Source organism: Vigna unguiculata, chromosome 7 (assembly GCF_037176805.1).
Source record: "Vigna unguiculata cultivar grain cowpea cultivar isolate G323 ecotype 2 chromosome 7, ASM3717680v1, whole genome shotgun sequence".
Classification (NCBI taxonomy): domain Eukaryota; kingdom Viridiplantae; phylum Streptophyta; class Magnoliopsida; order Fabales; family Fabaceae; genus Vigna; species Vigna unguiculata.
The window spans coordinates 30894589-30914829 of record NC_140798.1 but is presented as its reverse complement, the minus strand read 5'-3'; the positions used below and the strand labels follow the sequence as shown (position 1 = coordinate 30914829).

Genomic DNA, 20241 nt, shown 5'->3' with positions numbered 1-20241 from the left:
TGTACAATGTGTGTAAGTGAATGCATTGTGTGATCACAAAACCATATTGAAATCTTTTTAAAAGATGCAATTGCAGTCCAGAATTTACAACACTACTCCCCACATAATAATTGTTCACTCCCCACTTACAAATGAGTTGAGGATTTTTAGAATTTTTAAGCAACATAAGCACGCACAGACTATGGTTGATATGCAGTTTTTCGATTATTGAAATTGTATGTAGAACAATGTGTGTTATGATATTTCAATTTTTTAACCACCTGCAAGTGCAATTAGGAATTTGCAGCACTGCTCCCCACATATTAGTGGTTGACTCCCCACTTACGGGTTGACTTGAGTATTTTGGCAATTGTCAATTAAGAAAGCACCCACGTCAGTGATATGAAATTGGATGATGGAAAATATTTTTAAGCGAGTGAATAATGTGAACCCAAATATGATATTTAAATTACTCTTAAAAAAATCTTCAACCTGGAAACATAATAACCAACATCACTCCGCACATATTGATGCGTCACTCCCTACTTACGTATGACTGGAGTATTTTGGCAATTATCAAGACAACCAACCATCCACTTCAGTGAATGAAAATTAGATGATGGAAAATATTTTTAAGCGAGTGAATAATGTAAATTGGATGAACCCAAATACGATATTTAAATTACTATTAAAAAAAGTCCGCAACCTCGAAACATAAGAACAAACATCACTCCCCACATATTAATGTGTCACTCCCCACTTACGTATGAATTGAGTATTTTGTTAATTGTCAAGTAAAAAAGCACAGACGTCATTGAATGGAAATTGGATGATGGATTTTTTTTTTAAGTGAATGAATAATGTGAACCCAATACGATATTTAAATTAATTTTAAAAAAATCTGCAACCTCGAAACATAATGTCCAACTAAACTCCCCACAAAGTAATGGTTTACTCCCCACTTACGTTTGACTTGACTATTTTGGCAATTGTCAAAACAACCACCCACCCACTTGAGTGAATAGAAATTGGATGACAGGAAATTTTTATAAGTGTGTGAATGATGCGATCCCAATACGATATTTAAATTACTTTAAAAAACTGTAACCTAGAAACATAATCTTCAACATAACTCCCCACATATTAATGCTTTATTCCTCACTTACATATGAGTTGAGTATTTTGACAATTGTCAAGTAAGAAAGCACCGACGTCAGTGAATGGAAATTGTATGATGGAAAATTTTTTTAAGTGACTGAAAATACGATATTTAAATTAGTTTTAAAAAAACCTGCAACCTCGAAAGATAATGTCCAACTGAACTACCCACATAGTAACGCTTTACTCCCCACTTACATATGAGTTGAGTATTTCGGCAATTGTCAAGTCAGACAACCACCCATCCACTTGAGTGAATGGAAATTGGATGATGGAAAATATTTTTAAGTTAGTGAATGATGTCATCCCAATACGATATTTAAATTACTTTTAAAAATATTTGTAACCTCGAAACATAATGTTCAAATTAACTTCCCACATATTAATGCTTTACTTCCCACTTACATATGACTTTAGTATTTTGGCAATTGTCAAGTTAAACAACCACCCACCCACTTAAGTGAATGGAAATTGGATGATGGAAAATATTTTTATGTTAGTGAATGATGTCATCCCAATACGATATTTAAATTATTTTTTAAAAAAATCTGTAACCTCGAAACATAATGTTCAACTTATTTCCCCACATATTAATGCTTTACTCCCCACTTACGTATGACGTCAGTATTTTGACAATTGTCAATTAAGAAAGCATCCACGTCAGTGAATGGAAATTGGATGATGAATTTTTTTTAAGTCACTGAATTGTTTGAACCCAATAGCATATTTAAATTATTTTTAAAAAAATATGCAACCTCGAAACGTAATGTCCAACGTTACTCCCCACATTTTAATGCTTTACTCCTCAGTTACGTATGACTTCAACATTTTTGCAATTGGCAAGTAAGACAACCACCCACTTCACTTAATGGAGATTGGATGATGGGAAATTTTTTAAGTGACTGAATAATGTGTTCCCAAAACGATCTTTAAATTACTTTTAAGAATATCTGTAACCTTGAAACACAGTGTTGAACGTAACTTCCCACATATTAATGTTTTACTCCCCACTTACATATGAGTTGAATATTTTGGCAATTGTCAAGTAAGAGAGCAGCCACATCAGTGAATGAAAATTGGATGATGAATTTTTTTTAAGTTAGTGAATTGTGTGTACCCAATAGCACATTTAAATTATTTTTAAAAAAATCTGCATCCTCGAAACATAATTTCCAACATTACTCCCCACATTTTAATGCTTTACTCCCCAATTACGTATGACTTCAGTATTTTCGTATTTGGTAAGTATGACAGCCACCCACTTCACTGAATGAAGATTGGATGATGGAAAAATTAAACAAACAAAATAAGGGTTTTGGAGGAACACCTTTCGACGAATACGCAGAGGGAAAGAGGTGTAATGGACTCACAACAACGGATCAATGCTACGGTGGGGACGATGAAATGGTTGTCGTCGATGACTTCCGGTAGCCGCTGTCTCCGGTTACCCACACACACGGATGTAATGCTTCACACTTTCCAGCACTTGTCTGCAATGCTTCACTTCTCTCTGTCTCTCTCTCTCTCTCGCTGTCTGCAATGGTTCTTCCTTTCCACCACTTTCCAGCACTTCGTTCCGTCTCTTTGTCTCCACCACTTCATTCTCTCTATTTCACTTTGCCTAAGTTAGTCACTCCCACACGTGTAACAGTTAGTTTCATTAAAGCATTTGCAATAAAAAAATTTAAAACTCCCTTGCCACATCAGTATTGTCAAAAACAAGTCAAAAAAATTTGTTAAAATATCATTTCCGTTTAAGTTTTCACTCTACTTTATAAAGAAGCCTGAGGAAATGAAATGAAGAGAACAAATAGGGGAAACCAGTTATAATTTCTTATTTTTAATATTGAAAATGTACATAATATTACATTTAAATTTAGTTTTAGTTTTGTGAATGTATAATTTTAATTTCTATAAAATTTATCTGTATATTTAAAGAATTTTAGTTCAATGTCAAGTATCACTTAATTATTAATTGTGATGATTAATGTTAATGTGTGATGTGTTGAAGTTTTCTAGTGATTTATTTATACTTTTCTATTTTGTAAAAGCTTTAAACAAAAATGATCATAGCTTTTGAAATTTCTTTGCCATTAAAAAAAAAAACCAAAAACTTGTCTACTTGTACTTATATGTACTCCTAGGGTTATAATTTTTAAGTTCAGACCTTATGAAATTAATTAATGCAACGAAATTAGATTAGAAAATATATATTACACACAGTTGCATGACTTTATGTTTAAATTAATTAAATAGTTGGAATACAACATGCATTTTGTATTTGACAAAAATAATAATCGGGTATATTTTAGTTATCTTTTATTCGACTCATATTGCTAACGAGACAAAATCTTGAACGTTATTGAAGTAAAAAAAATTAAATTATTCAAATATTAATGAGACTTATTAATGGGGCTTGTAGTGGAATATTAAACGTGAAAATTTCGAACAATTTAAATAAAAATAATCATAAAATACTTTGTTTTCTGGCTTTTAATTTTTCGTATAATCATAATAGTTTCTATTCTTTAGACCTCTATATTTCAAGAAAGTTAAAAATAATAAATTAGACGGTAGATATTTTAATTCTATTCTTATTATGTTTAAAATTAAAGTTATTGAGTTATATTTTGATACCATGAATTCTTATATTCTTAAATTACAGTAAGATAAAAACTTTATATTATTTATTTCAAATAATAAAGACATTTTAGAAAGTAGGTATGAGTAATATAGCATGATTGTAATATTTACAGATAAATGCCAGAGTTACTTCCACGTTTGGATTACGTCATTTATTATGAGCTGCAAACAGACCCTTGCGCTTCCCCATCAAACCCATTCATTAGATGATATAAGAATTGGAAAGTCACACGTTCAGCATATCTCATGATGCCTATATATAGCTGTGACATTTCTGCTCTTTGTTTTCAAAGTGGGGTTGTAGTTCATACGAATATGGACTCTGTTCAATGTTTCAATCTCAACGGAGAGGAAATTGAGACCAATGTCACCAAGAAGAAGAGTGCAATCCTTGACGTTCTGGATTCATTTTTGGTTTCCTCAGCGTCGAAGCAAGTGAAAGTTATTGGGATCGATATTGAGTATCATCTAAAACAGGATTCGGATAAAACCAAATGTGCCACACTGCATCTTTGTGATGGATCCTCGTGTCTTATTATCCAACTGCTACATATGGATTCCATTCCCGTGTCTCTGCTCAATTTTCTTCATCTTCCGGATTATACTTTCGTGGGTGTTGGCATTAAAGATGATTTGTATAAGTTGGACGATGAGTATGGGATTAGATGCAAAAATGCAGTGGATCTAGGGCCTTTAGCTGCTACTGTCATGAAGATGCCTCGTTTGAGTGGTTGTGGCATCGATGAACTAACCCGTGTGGTTAATAACCTTGATCTTCGAAGACATAGACCTTTAACTGCTGTCTTTAAGGATTGGGGTCAGTATCGACTAAGCAAAAAGCTTGCTAAACTAGCTACTGTTAATGTTTACTCTTATTATAAAGTTGGAACCAAATTGCTTGAACCTTCTACTTGATGATGTTCATTATTCTGTCTTTAATTTATTTTATCGCAATGAAAAAAGTTTGATGAGTTACTTGTTCGAAAGTTTTTTATTTTATTGTAATGATGTCTGTTAAGAGATACCTAATTTGTATTATTTTTCGTTCTCTTCAGCCAAAATCAACTTGTGTTTCTGCGGTCTTCTTCATGTAAAATCTATCGGTAATTGTACCTAACAATGCGGATGTTGCTATATGTTGATGAATTGTCTTAGCTTTGTATGATCTATTGACCTCTGTTATTGGTACGTGTGTCCAGTTCCAAAAAAAATTCCTCTCAAATGCAAGCATCAACCCAATTCAAGAATTTTAGTAATGGCGTGTAATGGTTCTAGAGAAAAAATTAGAAATAATGTCAAAGAGAATACTGTCGGAACAGAAATCCCTGTATTATTATCACTGTTAGTATATTAGGAGTATTCTTAAAGACATAGGACAACAAAAGCGAAAAGAAATCAAAATCACTCTCTCGTTAGGGAAGAAGGCAATTCCACACTTCTGATGACATCTCCTTTCAAAACAAATATCCTCACTCAGTCACTCAATCATAATGGACCTTTTTACTCCTAGTTACTAGTGCTTCTTCTAACAAATGATCACAATAGCCACGTGTTCACTTGAGGTTTCTCCAAATGTATTCTTTATCATAACATGGCCATGAATCAATTAGGGTGACTGCATGTTGCAATTGGATTACTAGTTGGTTTAAGAACTTTGTGAACTGGTCCCAAAGAATAAATTTTTTTGTTTGCTGCAACCATATGATTGTCTATATTTGGGACTAGAAACACTGATGTCTAATACAGTTTTAATTGTAACTACTGGTTAATCAACTCATTGTGTAATGTGATTTCATTTTAAGAATGAGTATTTAATATTACTCGTGATTATTCCTATGACCGTACATAGGATAATGATATTTTTATTACTAAATTTTTACAATTTTTTTATAACATATGATATCATTTTTTAAATGGTTTTAAAATATTGAAAAAAAGAAAATAAAAAAATGAAAATTAATTAGAAAATAATATTAAAGTTGTAAAAGAAAGTTATTAAAAATAATTATATATATATATATATATATATATATTATAGTGAAGATGGCAAAATATATATGTAATTAGGTGTTTTGAAAGGCATGTATGAATTCAGAAACACCTTCTAAAGTATTCGATCCGGATCATAAAAATAATTTTCGAATTAAATATTTAGGAAGGCATTTTCGTAGTCATAAGAGATAGAGGTGCAGGAACCGTGGGTTCAGGAAGATATAGGTGATCGAGGTGCAGGAAGACGTAGGGGACCCACAGGTGTAAAATGAAAGAGTGAGATACCTAAAGTTTTCACTTTGACTAAGCGGTAAGCGGTAAAATTGGTAATTTTTAATTTAAGAGGTGCAAGAAGAAAATCCCTCGGATTCAAGGCAATTAGGCCCGAGTGTTTTTGTCTTTTGTATTATTCTTTTAGTCTTTTATTAGTCTTTATTTTTGTCGAAAAGTATTATGTCAGTCTTTTAATTTTTTTTGTTTCAATTTTGTTTTAACTTTTTTTAACAGCGATTATATTTGGTTTTTCACATTAGTACTCTACAAACAGTATCAAAGTCATCATCGCATATTAATTTGTTTTCTTTTTAATTTAACTTTTTTGAATTTTTTCATCTCTCATCTCTTAATTGTGTCATGTTACACAATTGGTGTAATCAGTAAATAACAGTCTAATGTGTCGGTACCATATAAGAAAACAATTTTTCTAAATTAAAAAATTTATAAAAATCACAAATTGCACATAATACTAACATTGTTTGTATAATAATAATGAAAATAATCAAGTTGAATCATTTTTAAAATAGTTATTATTAAATTAAAAAAAAAATTTATTACCAACTTAATATTTTTTAACAAAAACAAGATAAAAAAATAATTAAATACTTTTTTTCCTTTGATTTTTAATCAAATTTAACTTCTCATTTTTCTTACGCAAACACAAGATCCATGTCTACTAGAAATACTCCTCTGCTACAATCTTTCTTTCAATCCGAGTATTTCTAGGTCTAAAGCACGGAAGCGTTTCCAATAACACTTTAACGCTCAAATCATGTATTTGTATTAGAAAACAATACATACAATATTAAATATATAAATAATTATTTATAGTATTATCATGGATTTTTAACTGAAAGAGTTTAGATTACTTAGATCAAAACCTCTCTAGATAACCGTAGAGTATTACTAAGTTGGCTTGTTTACTTAAATATTAGAAATATAAATATATAAATAAATTAGGAGAAAAATAGGATATCTATTATCCAAATACGATATTTTGAATTTTCTTTTCAATCCTGTCAAGTATCTCAACTTTAAATAGCCACTTAACGCTAATATAAAATGTCTGTGCATAGCATGGTAGAAAGACTAGGAAAGATGTAAAATTTTGAACATGATTTATACATTTAATTATTTTATTTTTAATCCTTTACTATTATTAATTTGTTAACTTATTTCTCATTTATTTTTCTATGATCTGCTTTCTTTATTTTTACTTAATGTAATTTTGGAAGTAAAAAAATGTGATTAAGAAATTTATCGACATATGAGTATTATTAAAAAAGTTGTAATTAAAATTTTATTTTAATCGTTTATGTTGACAGATAAATAAATTTTCTTCTAAAATTGTTAAATTGCGTTATAAAAGAGGAGGAAACGCCGAATAAAATGTTTAAATTTTAAAATGAAAAATAAAATACTATATAATTTATATTAGATTATATATATATATATATATAATATATATATATATATATATATTAAAAGGTAAACTTCTTTTCTCTTTTCTTCTTTTGATATCTCAAAAGCGAGTATTTAAAATTTTTATTTGAAAAATTATAATATAATTTTTATTTTTTATTCTCATTCTTATATTTTTAATGTGATTCGGTGTTAATTATTGATTCTCTTAAAAAAATAATGAAATATATTAATCGATGATGACACTAAACCGTATCAAGAAATAAATAATGAGACTAAAAATTGGAAATTATTGACTTTTTTTTATTTATCCTTTGCAACGATTTCCACCTTGGAACCTTCAAGCCATTGATAATAAATCTGATTGATTAATCTCGGAACTAAGCAAAGATAATACGACGCATTTAATTTGGAATTTATTTCCCTCCTGCCGTTGTATTTCGCGATGATGTTTGGTTTAGTCCCTTGAGCTTCCTGCATCAAACCCCATTCAAGATTGTTCTAGTGTGTTACAACGGTAACTGCGTTCTTCTGTATCTCTATATATAGTCCTCACCTTTGTTTTGTGAATGAATCCAGGTTAGTCTTTAGCTAATAGTACTCAGTTTCAACTTGTTTCAATGGATTCTGAGAATGAATTTGACGTGAATGGAAAGCGCATTACAACTTATGTAACAAGGAGCAAAGAGGGTATCAATAGTGTTCTGGAATTTGTTTTTTACGACAGTATATCCAAGGTTGTCGGTTTGGATATAGGAAAAAGTAGCACACTATATCTTTGTGATGAATTTACATGCATTATTATTCCTTTGTTGCATCTGAATTCGATTCCCGAATCACTGATGAATTTTCTTTGTTGGCCGGAGTATACTTTTGTTGGCGTTGGCATTAGGGGAAAGATGGAAATGTTGGAGACGCAGTTTGGGATTAGATGCAGAAATGCAGTGGAACTAGGACCATTGGCTGCTGATGCATTGGGCATGGCTCATTTGAGAAGTTGTGGTGTTGATAAACTGGCTCTTGAAGTTATTGGGTTTGATTTTGGAAGACGGAGGCTTGTGAGTGGGTTGTATGAGGATTCTGATGCTAATGCATTCAGCATGCAACAAGCTGAATTTGCAACTGTCAATGTTTGTTCTTGCTACCACATTGGGAGGAAATTGTTGGAGAAAAGAGCTGCTATTTCTGCCAAAAAAGGACGTGTGATTCGTAACAAGAATTGGCTTGTGCGGTTTGGAATTCGTAAGTGCTCAAGATCCGCAGTATTTGTAATGATTTTTCTAGTGTTCCTAGTAGGTGTCATGAACTCTGATGAGTTTAGAAACCAAAATAGTCATAGAAGGAAATTTTATTATGTCAGAAGGATGGTGTAATAGACAAGTCTTGGCTATTATTATTGAGAAGTGTTGTTTCTAGTTTTGTCTGAGGTTCTGTGTAATCTGTCCTTAGTATTTATCCAATCTTATTTCTCTGAAATGATTGTTTATTTATTTATTTTTTTACCAGCAAACAATATAAATATATATACAACAGACGCGTTTTGGGTGTCTCATCGGATTTTACATTGATTATTAGGAAACCCAAATCAACCTAAATAAGTCTATATAACAACAAAGTTTGGGACCAAAAGAAGAATTTACATATATCAAGTCCAATGTTTGAATTGCAGGTCCAAAACTTTACACATGGAAAATCATCTATTATCTTTTTTGAACTTTCTCTTTTTTAGTTCTCAAGTATTCCAAATAGCTATTCAAATTAGTGCATATTGTTCTCCTTGTACGTTTTGTAAATGTGTTTGTTTCATGCAGTATTTTGTTCCTTGATTGTACTCTGAGGTAAATTAGAAGGGTGTTTCACTATTAGTAGAAATCTATCCTGTAATGGAATAAGAACAATGATACTTTAACCCACTTTTTTTGACTCACTTTTAACCCATCACTTCAATCACCATTAGATCATCACATCACATCACTAAAAAAAATAAAAAAGGATGATCTAATGATGATTAAAACAATGGGTTAAAAATGAGTCAAAAAAAGTGGGTTAAAATATCATTTTCCATGGATTAATGCTCTGTAAAATTATCTACACAACACCATTGGAGATATAAATTATTAGATTCTTCCACATCAAAATCTGATTAGATGATTCTAAGTTCCTGATTTGATGTATTCAATAGAATACAAATTTCAATTATTATAAGAAAAATAGACATTACAGACTTTATATTTCATTCATGTCCAAACATCCAATCACACTAAAGTAAAATTTTCTTCATTTTTCCTTATTTAAATACAATTTTATTTCATGCATTCCAAATAATTGATATTTATAAACCTTTTTATAACTTTTTTTTTTATTGAAAGCCGCCAAAATGTATATTTTTACTAATTATGTTATACTCTCCTCGCACTTTCTCATTTATTACACAAGTTTCACAATTTTTTTTGTAATTTTTCAAGTTAAGAAGAAGTGTACTTTGTTTTCCTCGTCTAACTCACATAGAAAAACATGATATTTCTAGTAATTGTGATCCTCTCCTCCTCATATTTATTTTTATTATAATTCTATTTATTCTTCTTCATGCAAAATATTATGGTGATAGGTTACTTTTAAACTCCATAAGATATTAAACAGCTCATAATTCTCCCAAAAATAGAGTTTTTAATTTATAGTATGCAAATTTGACCGGGAATTTTTGTTCCTCCTCATTCCATACTCAAAGGTCATTTACATCTCTGTGCACCGTGCTTGATTTAACAGTTTTTTAAAATTTATATATTTTCTTTATCACAAATTATATTATTATTGAAAACATTTTACTAAAATAATCTTTGCTGTTGAAAACGTTATATTTCGCTATACTTCGCAAAGAAACAAAGGATAACAAAAAAAAGAGACCAGAGAGGAAAACAATTATATATTCTTATTATTGACATTGAAAATGTACATAGCATTGGCATTGCAATCAATTGTATATATAAAGAGAAGAGGAAAAAAAGAGTTTTATAATATAAAGAGAAGTGAATACCATAACGTAGAACTCTAGTATATTTACATGGTTTGTTACTTACATGGTGATCTATTATGAATGTACTATGTACATGAGTCAACTTAAGTGTAAACGCCATGACATTTTGGTTTGAGTTCAATCTAGTATCATATAAATTCTCTTTATTAAATATAATTTATTTTAAGCCAACAAGTTAGAAATAAAATTAATGTTATTAAAAAATATTTTTAATATTTTTAAAAGTTGAGTTCGAAATTAGTTTCTGATAAGGAAAATACCATATTAATTTTTATTGGTTGGAAAAAAATATGTATATCATAAATGCAAAAACGGGAATAAGGAAAAATAAAATTAAAAATAAAGAAAAAGCATAAATGTATCTTGGTTTGTTAAATATTACATTCTATGTTTTGGTTTTAAAATCTTTTTTGCTTAATTTTGGTCTCATTGTCTATATTGATTGTTTTAGTTTATAAAACATTTATTTGTTTCAAATTACTTATTTTGAAAATATATGATATAGATTAAAAGAAAAGATATATACTATTCTTTTGACACATATAATAAATTTCAAACATAATATACTTCAGGATGAAAAGAAATTAACTTATAATTAAAATTTAGTATAAATAAATTTAAATAAGAGAATTATATTTTATAATAAATTACTATATTTTAATAAAGAATTATTTTAAAATTGAGAAGAATAGATAATCACTAGAAGAAACATAGTTTTAGTGTATGTTTGATTCAAGCGTCGCAGAAGCAACAATTCACACTGATTGAATAAAATCAATTCTCCAACGGAAAACTATAATTAGTTGTTTCTTAGTGTCAAATTTTTACTTTTTAATTCACATATACCGATTTTTTTATTAAAATATCAATTCTAACTAATTTTATATCATTGATACAAAAATCAAAAATCAAAAATCCAATCCGACTCATTTTATGGTGAGCCAAAAATTTTACAACCCGACTCAACCCACCACGGGTTGATGGGATAAGTAGGTTGACTCACCAACCCACATAAAAAAAATTATTTATGTATTTATTTTTAAATACTCAAATATTTAAATAATTTTTTAAGTAACTCATGATATGACAATCACAGTAAAATCAAGAACCAATGTTCTCATTATGCTCACCACCAATATATGATGAATTGTTTTCAAGAAAGCGTCCACATAGTCTAAGAAAACATTGCTAATATTACATATTTTTTGCCATGCTATCCAACAAAAATATAAATAAAAAACTACATATTTTTGTCATGCTAATTTAAAAAAAATTTGTTCATAAGACGATTGTTTGAGTAATTTAGTATAAATACTATTCAAATATTATTGAGCAATATTTTAGTATTTAAAAATATGAAATTGTGAACATATATCATTAGTAGTAATAAATAATTAATTAAAAAAATTAAAAAATTGTAAATTTTTTTTGGTGGGTTAAGTGGGTCAATCCGACTCGAACCCGTTTAGCTCGTGGATCAAGTGAGTTGAGTTGAATTCAATCCACTTTTTAAAAAACTGAATTTTTCTAAATATAACCTAGTTCGAGTGATGAGCCAGATTAGCTCACGGGTTGAAATCCATTTTGACATCTCTACTTTTAAATAAAACTTTTTCTTTCTTGCAAGAATATATATATATAGACACACACGAATGAAGGTTTGAAGAATTATGTACTTTGTTTATAAAAGATGTTACCCTCTGACTAGTTAAAAATGGCTATATATTTTTTTCTGTCATTATTATAAAAAAGGTTAAATTATGTAGTTAGTTTATTAAATATTTTTAATAAGATTAAATTTATTTAAATTTAAATTTTTTATTAAATTTAATATAAAATTGTTTTAAAGTTATTAATATAAAAAAAATTAAAATTAATAAATATGTTAAACTTGTTTATTGATTGTTTTTTTATAAAATAAAATAAATTTATCAACTATTTTTAAATTTTTAAATTTTCTTTTTACTTTAAACTTTATTTATATTGATATTTTATTACATAGTACTTTAATTCTATTTTTTTTTTATTTAAATTTATATTTTAAATAATTGTATATGTCTAATATGTATAAAATTCAATAATTTAATATAAATGTTTGACTTAGTTTAAAAATAACAATTATACAAACTAGCGAACACACAACACGTGTGTTCGCACTTTAAAATTTTCATAAAAATTAAAGTTAAGATCAATAAAAAATGTATAATTAATTTTTAAAATAATTTTAAATGTAAAATAAAAAAATAAAATATATACACATAAAAAGTTTTTAAAATAACGATTAAAAATAAATTATTTATAAAATAATTAATTTTTGAAATAGTTAAGGATAAAATTGAAATAATGAAATTTGGACAGAAAAGAAGATATATTTTTATATATTATTATAGATTCAAATGTTAAGATAATTTTAAATAATTTTTTAACGATTTAAAACAAATAAATTTGAAATTTTTTAAAATCAAGTTTGATTTAAAATATAAATTTAATAAATTTAATTTTGTTATAAATATTTGTAAAACATTTATATAATAATTAAATTTTGTTTTGATTTAGTGAGCGATGAAATTGTTTAATTTTTTAAAAATTTGGTACTGAATTAAAGTAAAATAAATAAAATTATGGGACCAATTTAAGATTAAAACAATGACACATGCTGCACCGTGACATATAATAATGTAACTGTCATGTAGTATTACGTGACACTTGTCATTGTCACGTGACATGATATCAACTCAAGATGTTACAAATTTTTAATTTTTTTTTAAATTTAAAAAAAATTCAAAAAAAATTCAAAAAAATTTAAAATAACAATGTATAAACAATCCTCGATTGTTTTGTAACGCGGATTTTCTAAGTTTTTCCAACATTCAATTGTCCTCAGAAGTATAATACCTCGATGATTTTTTAGAATCGGAAGAGTCAAACAAGCTAATAGTTTAATTTGTGCACAGAGCATCACAATTTCAATTTTCAACAACAAAAAAGGGTTTGCTAATCATGCCTTGTCCTGGCCCGAATTCCAACTTCTACAGGTACAAGCAGTTCTAAACATTATCCAATTCTTTTTGCAATCTTGCCGGTGGAGAGAAGATACCGTAGAAGTTTTAGGAATTGAATCCTTTTTTCTAATTAATCAATATCTATCACTTTTTTTTTCTTCTTCTTCTTCTCCAGAAGAGTGGTTGGTAATCGATATGGAAGTAACTGCAATCAATCATCGTTGTGAATTGAGTTTCTGATATGGAAGACGTGGAGTGGCGTCGTTTAGCCGATACTTTTACTTATTCAACTCTTAAATGTGTGTTCATTCTCACTTTTAGTCACAATCCATAATAGCCCTCAATTTCTGCATATGGGTAACTTTGATCTTTCTTAAACCCTTCAATTGATGCTTCAAGTTTGTTTTTTTTTTTTTTTTTCATTATTTGATGGGGTTGCATAATTTAGGATCAGTTCCGACTACTTCAGAAATGTTTGAAGTGAATTATCTAATTTGACAATTTTCTAGTTTATTTCACCTTCTTTAATTTGCATCAGCATTAGTGTTTTTTTCTGGTGACGTTTTTCGCAGCAATTCTTGTAAGTACTGTTACATCCGTGTAGCTTGTGGCAGCGGAGTAATGTTTTAACCCTTTTTGTTTGTGCAATGTTTCTGCAGCTTTAGTGTGCGATGATTATTACTCTTTAAGTCTGTGCAGTGGGAGAAGCCTTGTATGATGGAAAGAGTGACAGAAATAGCAGGAAGAGCACAAGGGTTATAGCTGGTCTCATTCGCACTTTTCATCTTCTTGCTCTCAACAAAAATGCTTATAGACAACAGGTACACTCTGAAATCAGTTCCACTATCACACTCAGCTATATCTAAGAAATCAGCAAGCTTCTTATCCTCTTTAATCTCAGATTCTTTCTAATCAAAGTTTTAAATTGCAGTGTGTTCACGATGAATCCAAAAACCTCAGGCTACAGACCGATTTTGGAAACCATGTTTCTAATTGGTCGATCATCGTTTCAAAAGTGTAATGTAGTCCCATTGAATTTCGTCTTGCTTTATCTCTGATTTATGAATAAACTTAGTTGTCTTTCAATGGCATATGTTATGGTATCATTTCTTTATTTTTGCACAAATATGACAATCTTCCTGTGCATTCTGATGTCATATTCCTATTTCAATAATTCTACTTTACAGATCTTCTGCAGGAGTAACCAAAACAGGGTTTATTGGGTCAAAATGGTGTATTGGTAGTATCGTACATTCAAAACCATTAGCGATTGCCCTCCTCTCTTTTCCCTTCCCCTCCCTGCGTAGATAATTATATTCTGGCTGCTTCAAATGAATTATTTTGTATTTTTGCGAGGCATTGAGGATGGTTAGGCTCTTACCATTTCTGGCACTTGCACATGCCAAGTTTTTGCTTCTTGAAACTTGATCATATGGTGAAAGCTAATTTTTTAAACTATAAACTAATTTACTCATGTTTATTTTACAGAGTGACCTTTATTTGGTGCTAAACCTTAGTCTGCTACTTTATTTAACTTGATGGAATTATGCAGGAACAAATCATGTTCAGCGGCTGTCAGAAACAAGTTCCATTGTTCGGCAGGTTTAATTACATTATTCTCGGTCGCCTGAATTACCAGATTGTTGAAAGTTATTATGTTATCATTGAGACTTTTAAAATTGCTTCAAATTTTATCTTCTGGTTTGATATCAAAATTTATCACTGAGATTCTTTATACGGCTCAAAAGAAAACACCTAACATCCGCCTCTGTCTGACAGAAAAACTATTCAAATGTTATTCACTTTTAACTCTACTGCTGCAGTGCTATGACTCTATGAGTCTTGATAACTGAATCAAACAAATATAAAAAAATTGTAAGTTACATAACCAACTTGATACACTCTGGTATTCTACAAACGCACCCTTTCTTGTATCATAAGCTATTGTATTTGGTTATTTAGGATTTAACTCCTCTCAAGTAATTAAGTAGAGTTCTAAGAAAGAGAAGAACTACCCATTGGTGATTTAAATTAAAGTATTTTGTAATCGTAATATACTCACTTTCTCAATTTACTTGCAGCAGCTAAATCTTGTTATTGGTTAACCTTTTTGCAATTTTATTTTCATTCTTGGAGGAAGTTCACTGATATACTGTGTGGGTAGTTTGTTGAATTGATGGCTACATAAGTAAATGGTCCACTGAAATGATGTTAATTAGAACTGTTTAAACCTGTTGAGGTAGCATAATTCAGGTGATTGTAAAACAGGCCCCCTCCCACAAGCACACCAAAAATTAGCATGGACATTTTATTTTATTTTTCTGAATAAGGCGTGCTATTCGCATTTCATGATGCGGTGCCAGGCTTTTCCATTTCTTTGGTGGGGGCAGGTTATTGCTGCTGTTGATTCACGTTCATACTCGGCTTGTCAATCAAAGAAATCTTTAGATTTTTATTCGTACTTGGATATTGCTTGTGGGTGAGAGAGGAATAAGAAACTAAATTAAGCCTACGAGGCAAGATAAGAAGTGTGGCTCCACTACTACTGTAGGCACCACACGATTAAGATTCGCTGTCTGCTCGTTGCATTGCCAAAACTTTAACTAGGAAAAAATATTTTCTACATTGAAATTGGACATAAAAGGCGTTGTTGTAGTGATATACCATGTGATAAACGGAGCCAAAATATCCGTTTCATGAAGTCGTGTTGCTTTTCATGTTGAAATTCTGATTGATGGAGGAAGAAGTTCTTGTGGTTTCTAAAAGGATCGGTGGGGTTATTTATTCCCTTTGTAAACAAAGTTTAATATATTATTTGTTTAATGAAGTCAACAAGAAGGCCTAGGCCGAAATAATGGAAGAAATAGGGAAATGAAGAGACAATTTTGGCTTTAGAAGAAGAGAGCAGGGTAACCAACCGATGATTGCCCACTTCGTGGTGAAGGATTTGAATTGGATGCAATGTATTTGGCATTTGGCGTTAAAGAGAAAGAAAACGAAAGCGTAGAAGAGAAAAAGAGAGAGCTGGTCCCAGTGGTTTGTTTGACGGTGGCGTGTCGTATGTAACATCTCACAATATGTTAGCCTATGCCTATCTATCCGTGAACGGCTATATATCAAAAACTTCAATTATTCTTGTTCACAATGAGAGCCTCACCTGCTCGATAAAACAAAACTTGTAAACGAGCACGAGACCTATCTTTGATACCTTCATAAATAAAGCTAACATGTGTCGTTATCAAGATCTATTCCATCATAGTGACCATATCACACTCGATATGCTAAGCTTGTATAATTTTTTCTCCTTTTGTTTATGTTCTTCTTTAATTCCCCCCGTCTCCGCCACTCTTCAATCCGTGAATAGATTGCATCGCGTGCAGGATACAGAGAGCCATTAACTCACGCACCTCAAAATGGATCGGAGAGTAGTTGAATCTCTCTTCCCATTTATAACCTCCTCTCCATATTGGGACAACGCTTTTACCACCATATCCTCCTAATTTCAAAAAACAAAACAAGCCAAACCAAGTTTCTACACCAATTGTTCGTTCCCGTTTAAAAACCTTAACCTAACAATCTTCACTGCTGTACATCTGTGAAATCAATGCACATTCCTTCAACTAGAACAAACAAAAATACAAGACAAAACCAGGAGTCAGACTCAGAATATTAAAAAGAAGACACAAGTCTATTTGCCTATTTCTTTTTTATCATTTCCACACACGCCCCAACCCACCAATCAATGCTTTCTTCCCTTTTCTTTCTCTTCTTTTCTTGGGAGGAGGATTGTTTTTTCTATACCATAATAAGAAAATTAACACCGAAGCAAAAATAAACTACAACCAGGAGTAGTCCCTGCATTAGATCATAATCCATCTTGTTATACAGACATAGTAATCATCGATGGGCTATGTGCAAAAAGCTATAAACTGGGTTTTACAAGTGTATATATATATGATCATGATCACTAATATTACCATCGGTCAGGAAGAAAAATTACATGTACCAGTACTAGAGTTCTCACCTAACTCTCATAGGAAAAAGTCAGCAAAAAATAAACCACATAGAAGCATGAGTAATGGAGTTATCATCTCTACTCTTCTTTCAACATGTGCGAGGGAACAACATCTTGAAGAAGTCCATGGTCTCTTAGAAATGCATTCGTCCCCGGATTACAAAGCCGTCTCTCTTGAGGAAAACCCGCGTTCTTTGCAGTGGAAGAATCGTTGTAAGGGAAGCCCAAAGAGGACAATGTGTTGAAAATAAGTTGTTGTTGATGTTGGTGGTGCTGCTGCTGCTGATACTGGGATAAGTAGTTTCCTGGTTGTGGAAAAACTGAAGCAAAGTTGGTAGCGTATCCCGCGGGGACACCTGAGCGAGGCATAACTGGGCTTGGATGTGTGTGTTGGCCTTCGTAGGTTGTGACTACCACGCTTGGATCAGTGAAAGATCGCTCCACGCGTTTCTTCACATTACATGAGACACTGGTGCAACGATAGTAGCTCCTACATGTGATCCACACATAGTATATTCCAAATGTTAAGGCTATTTAATTGATTAATTAATTAATTAATTTGTTTGGTGTAACTTGTGAGTGAATTAAACGAATTAAGATAAAAGTAGGGAAGGAAGGAAAAGTAGGTAGGTGCAGGCAGTGTAAGAGTTGAGATTAGAGTTTACCGGGAGAATTAAATCGGATGTTACCTGGGAAAAGGGCTGTTTTTCACGGCCTTTTGACCGTACTTCCTCCATCTGTACCCATCTTCCAGATGATCGACCTCGCTTTTCGTCATGAACGCGAATCTTGGTTCTCTCTGTCTCTTCTGATTTGTCTTCTTGGGCTTCAACCTAAACCCAATAAGAACCAGATCCCAGAAACCATCAAATCTTAGAACCTTCCTCACACATCAACCACATCACATGTATTCTTATTTTATCTCAAAAGCAAAACATAACTAAGCAAAACAAAATGTACCCCATGATCTCGTTACTTTATCTAATTGGATCGTCAAACACCTTCTCCCTTGCCACATATTCAACCCAAACAGCATATAAAAACACGTACTTTATATACCAAATTCTGTGTTCTTCACATCCCATCAACCATTCATTTGTAAAATTAACTTTTGAAAACGAAAGCTTCATCGCCCCGCCCCCAACAACCACAAAAAATGAAAACAAAAGTTATACTAGACTAAGGTAGTCTTCGCTGAGAAGATACCAATAAAAAAATACTGAATACTTTCTTCCACAGAATTAAAAACAGTCCACCGTGCATATATATCAGTAATCTTTCCACTAGAAAAAAAAAATCCAGCAATCCCCGAGAAAAGAAAAAGTGATGAGATAAATAGAAAAAACCCACTGTTTCTTAGTCTTGTGTTGTCCTTCTTCTTCTTCGTCGTCATCTTCTTCAACTTGGTCTAGAGTCTTATTCTGTTCATCATTGACAGCATCACTGGATGCAGATGAAATGGAAGAAGAGTTGGGAGTGGCGGGTTGGTGGTTCAACACCTCGGAACACTCTTTTCCGTTATCAGATGGAGCCTTAACTGTGGAGTGATGAGGCGCAGAAACGGTGGAAAGTTGAGGCAACTCAAGCAGAGGACTGTAATCCTGCACACCCAGTAGCTCCATAAACCCTAAAGAGCTCTTTTCCACCTCAGAGAAATCAAAGGCGTTCGAGAATGGATAAACGTTTGAATTATAACAAGGGAAAGAAGAGGACCCAACAGCATCCTCAGTCTTCACAACCATCTCCTTCTTCTCCATATACCAAACGAGTTGATCTCTCAAATGCTCAAATCCTTCATCTCTCACACGCCACAGACTCGAACTTAACACTAGTAAGAAGTGGAGAGAGGTAGGGTTGATCTGGTTTATAGCTTAGGTGTGTGTGAAAGAGAGAGAGAGAAAGTTTATGAGTACTTTTGGATTTAGAAGAAAGTGAAAACTGTGTGGAAGGAACAAAGATAGAAATGAAGGCGAGATTTGACCGGCAAGTGTAGGTCATGGACTGGTACGGACAAAGCTGAGCCGGTGGCAATCAATGCATGCCATGGTCGACGCTTTCATACGTAGCATTTGACCCCTTAACTGGTTTAAGGTGTGTGTGAACGGGGTTCCGCCATATCCTAGATTCTAACGGCGTTAAATGATTTTTTTTTTTTTTTACTCTCCGTCTTTTCTAAAAATGCCAAATTGTAATAATAGTGTTCACTCGTGTGCAAGTGATCTACGAAATCTGATCACTCCTTCAAAGTTTATCGTCGTTTTCTTAATTCTTTAGTTTCCTTTTTTCTTTTTCAACCTACCTTTTTCATTATTATATTTTCTTTCATGAAGCTTTTTGCAGCGGGTTTTGGTATTACGCCAACTTGTCTTGCAAACCAAAGTAGCACAGGGATTCGTGAATAGGTTAGGAAGAAAGTCGTAAAAAAAGAAGAAGATGGCAGTGACATGGCTAAACAAAAACTAATCCTAAAATCCTTAAATATATTGATTAAATCGGTGTGCCTAATTTCCTCCTCTTGACTCTTGTGAAATCAACATTTGAAATTCCCAAAAAAAGTAAGTTCTCGTAAATGTAAAGGGAAACCTAATTTACTACATGTTGTATTTTGTTTGGTGTATAAAAACAAACAAAAGTTAAAAGAAGTATAGAGGGAGGAAAACTAGAATGCAGTAGAGGATTATTTTTCATCCATTGATACACTTACCATAAAATATGATTCG

General features: G+C 31.3%; 4 protein-coding genes across 9 annotated transcripts; 3 read left to right on the top strand and 1 right to left on the bottom strand.

The window, feature by feature from the left end:
- The first annotated feature begins 4095 nt into the window (after positions 1–4095).
- Positions 4096–4695, top strand: LOC146884787 (3'-5' exonuclease-like). Its single transcript, XM_085676030.1, has one exon. It carries the CDS (start codon positions 4096–4098, stop codon positions 4693–4695), a length of 600 nt encoding a protein of 199 aa, XP_085532156.1.
- A 3202-nt stretch (positions 4696–7897) lies between these two features.
- Positions 7898–8892, top strand: LOC146884786 (uncharacterized). The gene has a single exon (XM_085675546.1). It carries the CDS (start codon positions 8091–8093, stop codon positions 8841–8843), a length of 753 nt encoding a protein of 250 aa, XP_085531672.1. The 5' UTR covers positions 7898–8090; the 3' UTR covers positions 8844–8892.
- Positions 8893–13327: 4435 nt separating this feature from the next.
- LOC114190407 (uncharacterized) lies at positions 13328–15198 on the top strand. Of its 6 annotated transcripts, none has more exons than XM_028079276.2 (5): positions 13328–13539; positions 13682–13805; positions 14206–14327; positions 14438–14523; positions 15059–15198. In XM_028079276.2, the coding sequence occupies exons 2-5, from the start codon at positions 13748–13750 to the stop codon at positions 15135–15137; spliced, it is 345 nt and encodes a 114-aa protein (XP_027935077.2). In that variant the 5' UTR covers positions 13328–13539; positions 13682–13747; the 3' UTR covers positions 15138–15198. The 6 variants fall into 6 exon arrangements, 2 of the variants coding, with proteins under 2 accessions (XP_027935077.2, XP_085532044.1); XM_085675918.1 differs by having other exon boundaries at positions 13682–13863; XR_003605799.2 differs by lacking the exon at positions 15059–15198 and having other exon boundaries at positions 14166–14327; positions 14438–14597.
- Positions 15199–17338: 2140 nt separating this feature from the next.
- LOC114190406 (WRKY transcription factor 68-like) lies at positions 17339–19458 on the bottom strand. The gene is made up of 3 exons (XM_028079274.2): positions 18872–19458; positions 18211–18354; positions 17339–18011 (listed from the first exon to the last, which is right to left on the bottom strand). Exons 1-3 carry the CDS (start codon positions 19276–19278, stop codon positions 17600–17602), a joined length of 963 nt encoding a protein of 320 aa, XP_027935075.2. The 5' UTR covers positions 19279–19458; the 3' UTR covers positions 17339–17599.
- Positions 19459–20241: the final 783 nt, after the last annotated feature.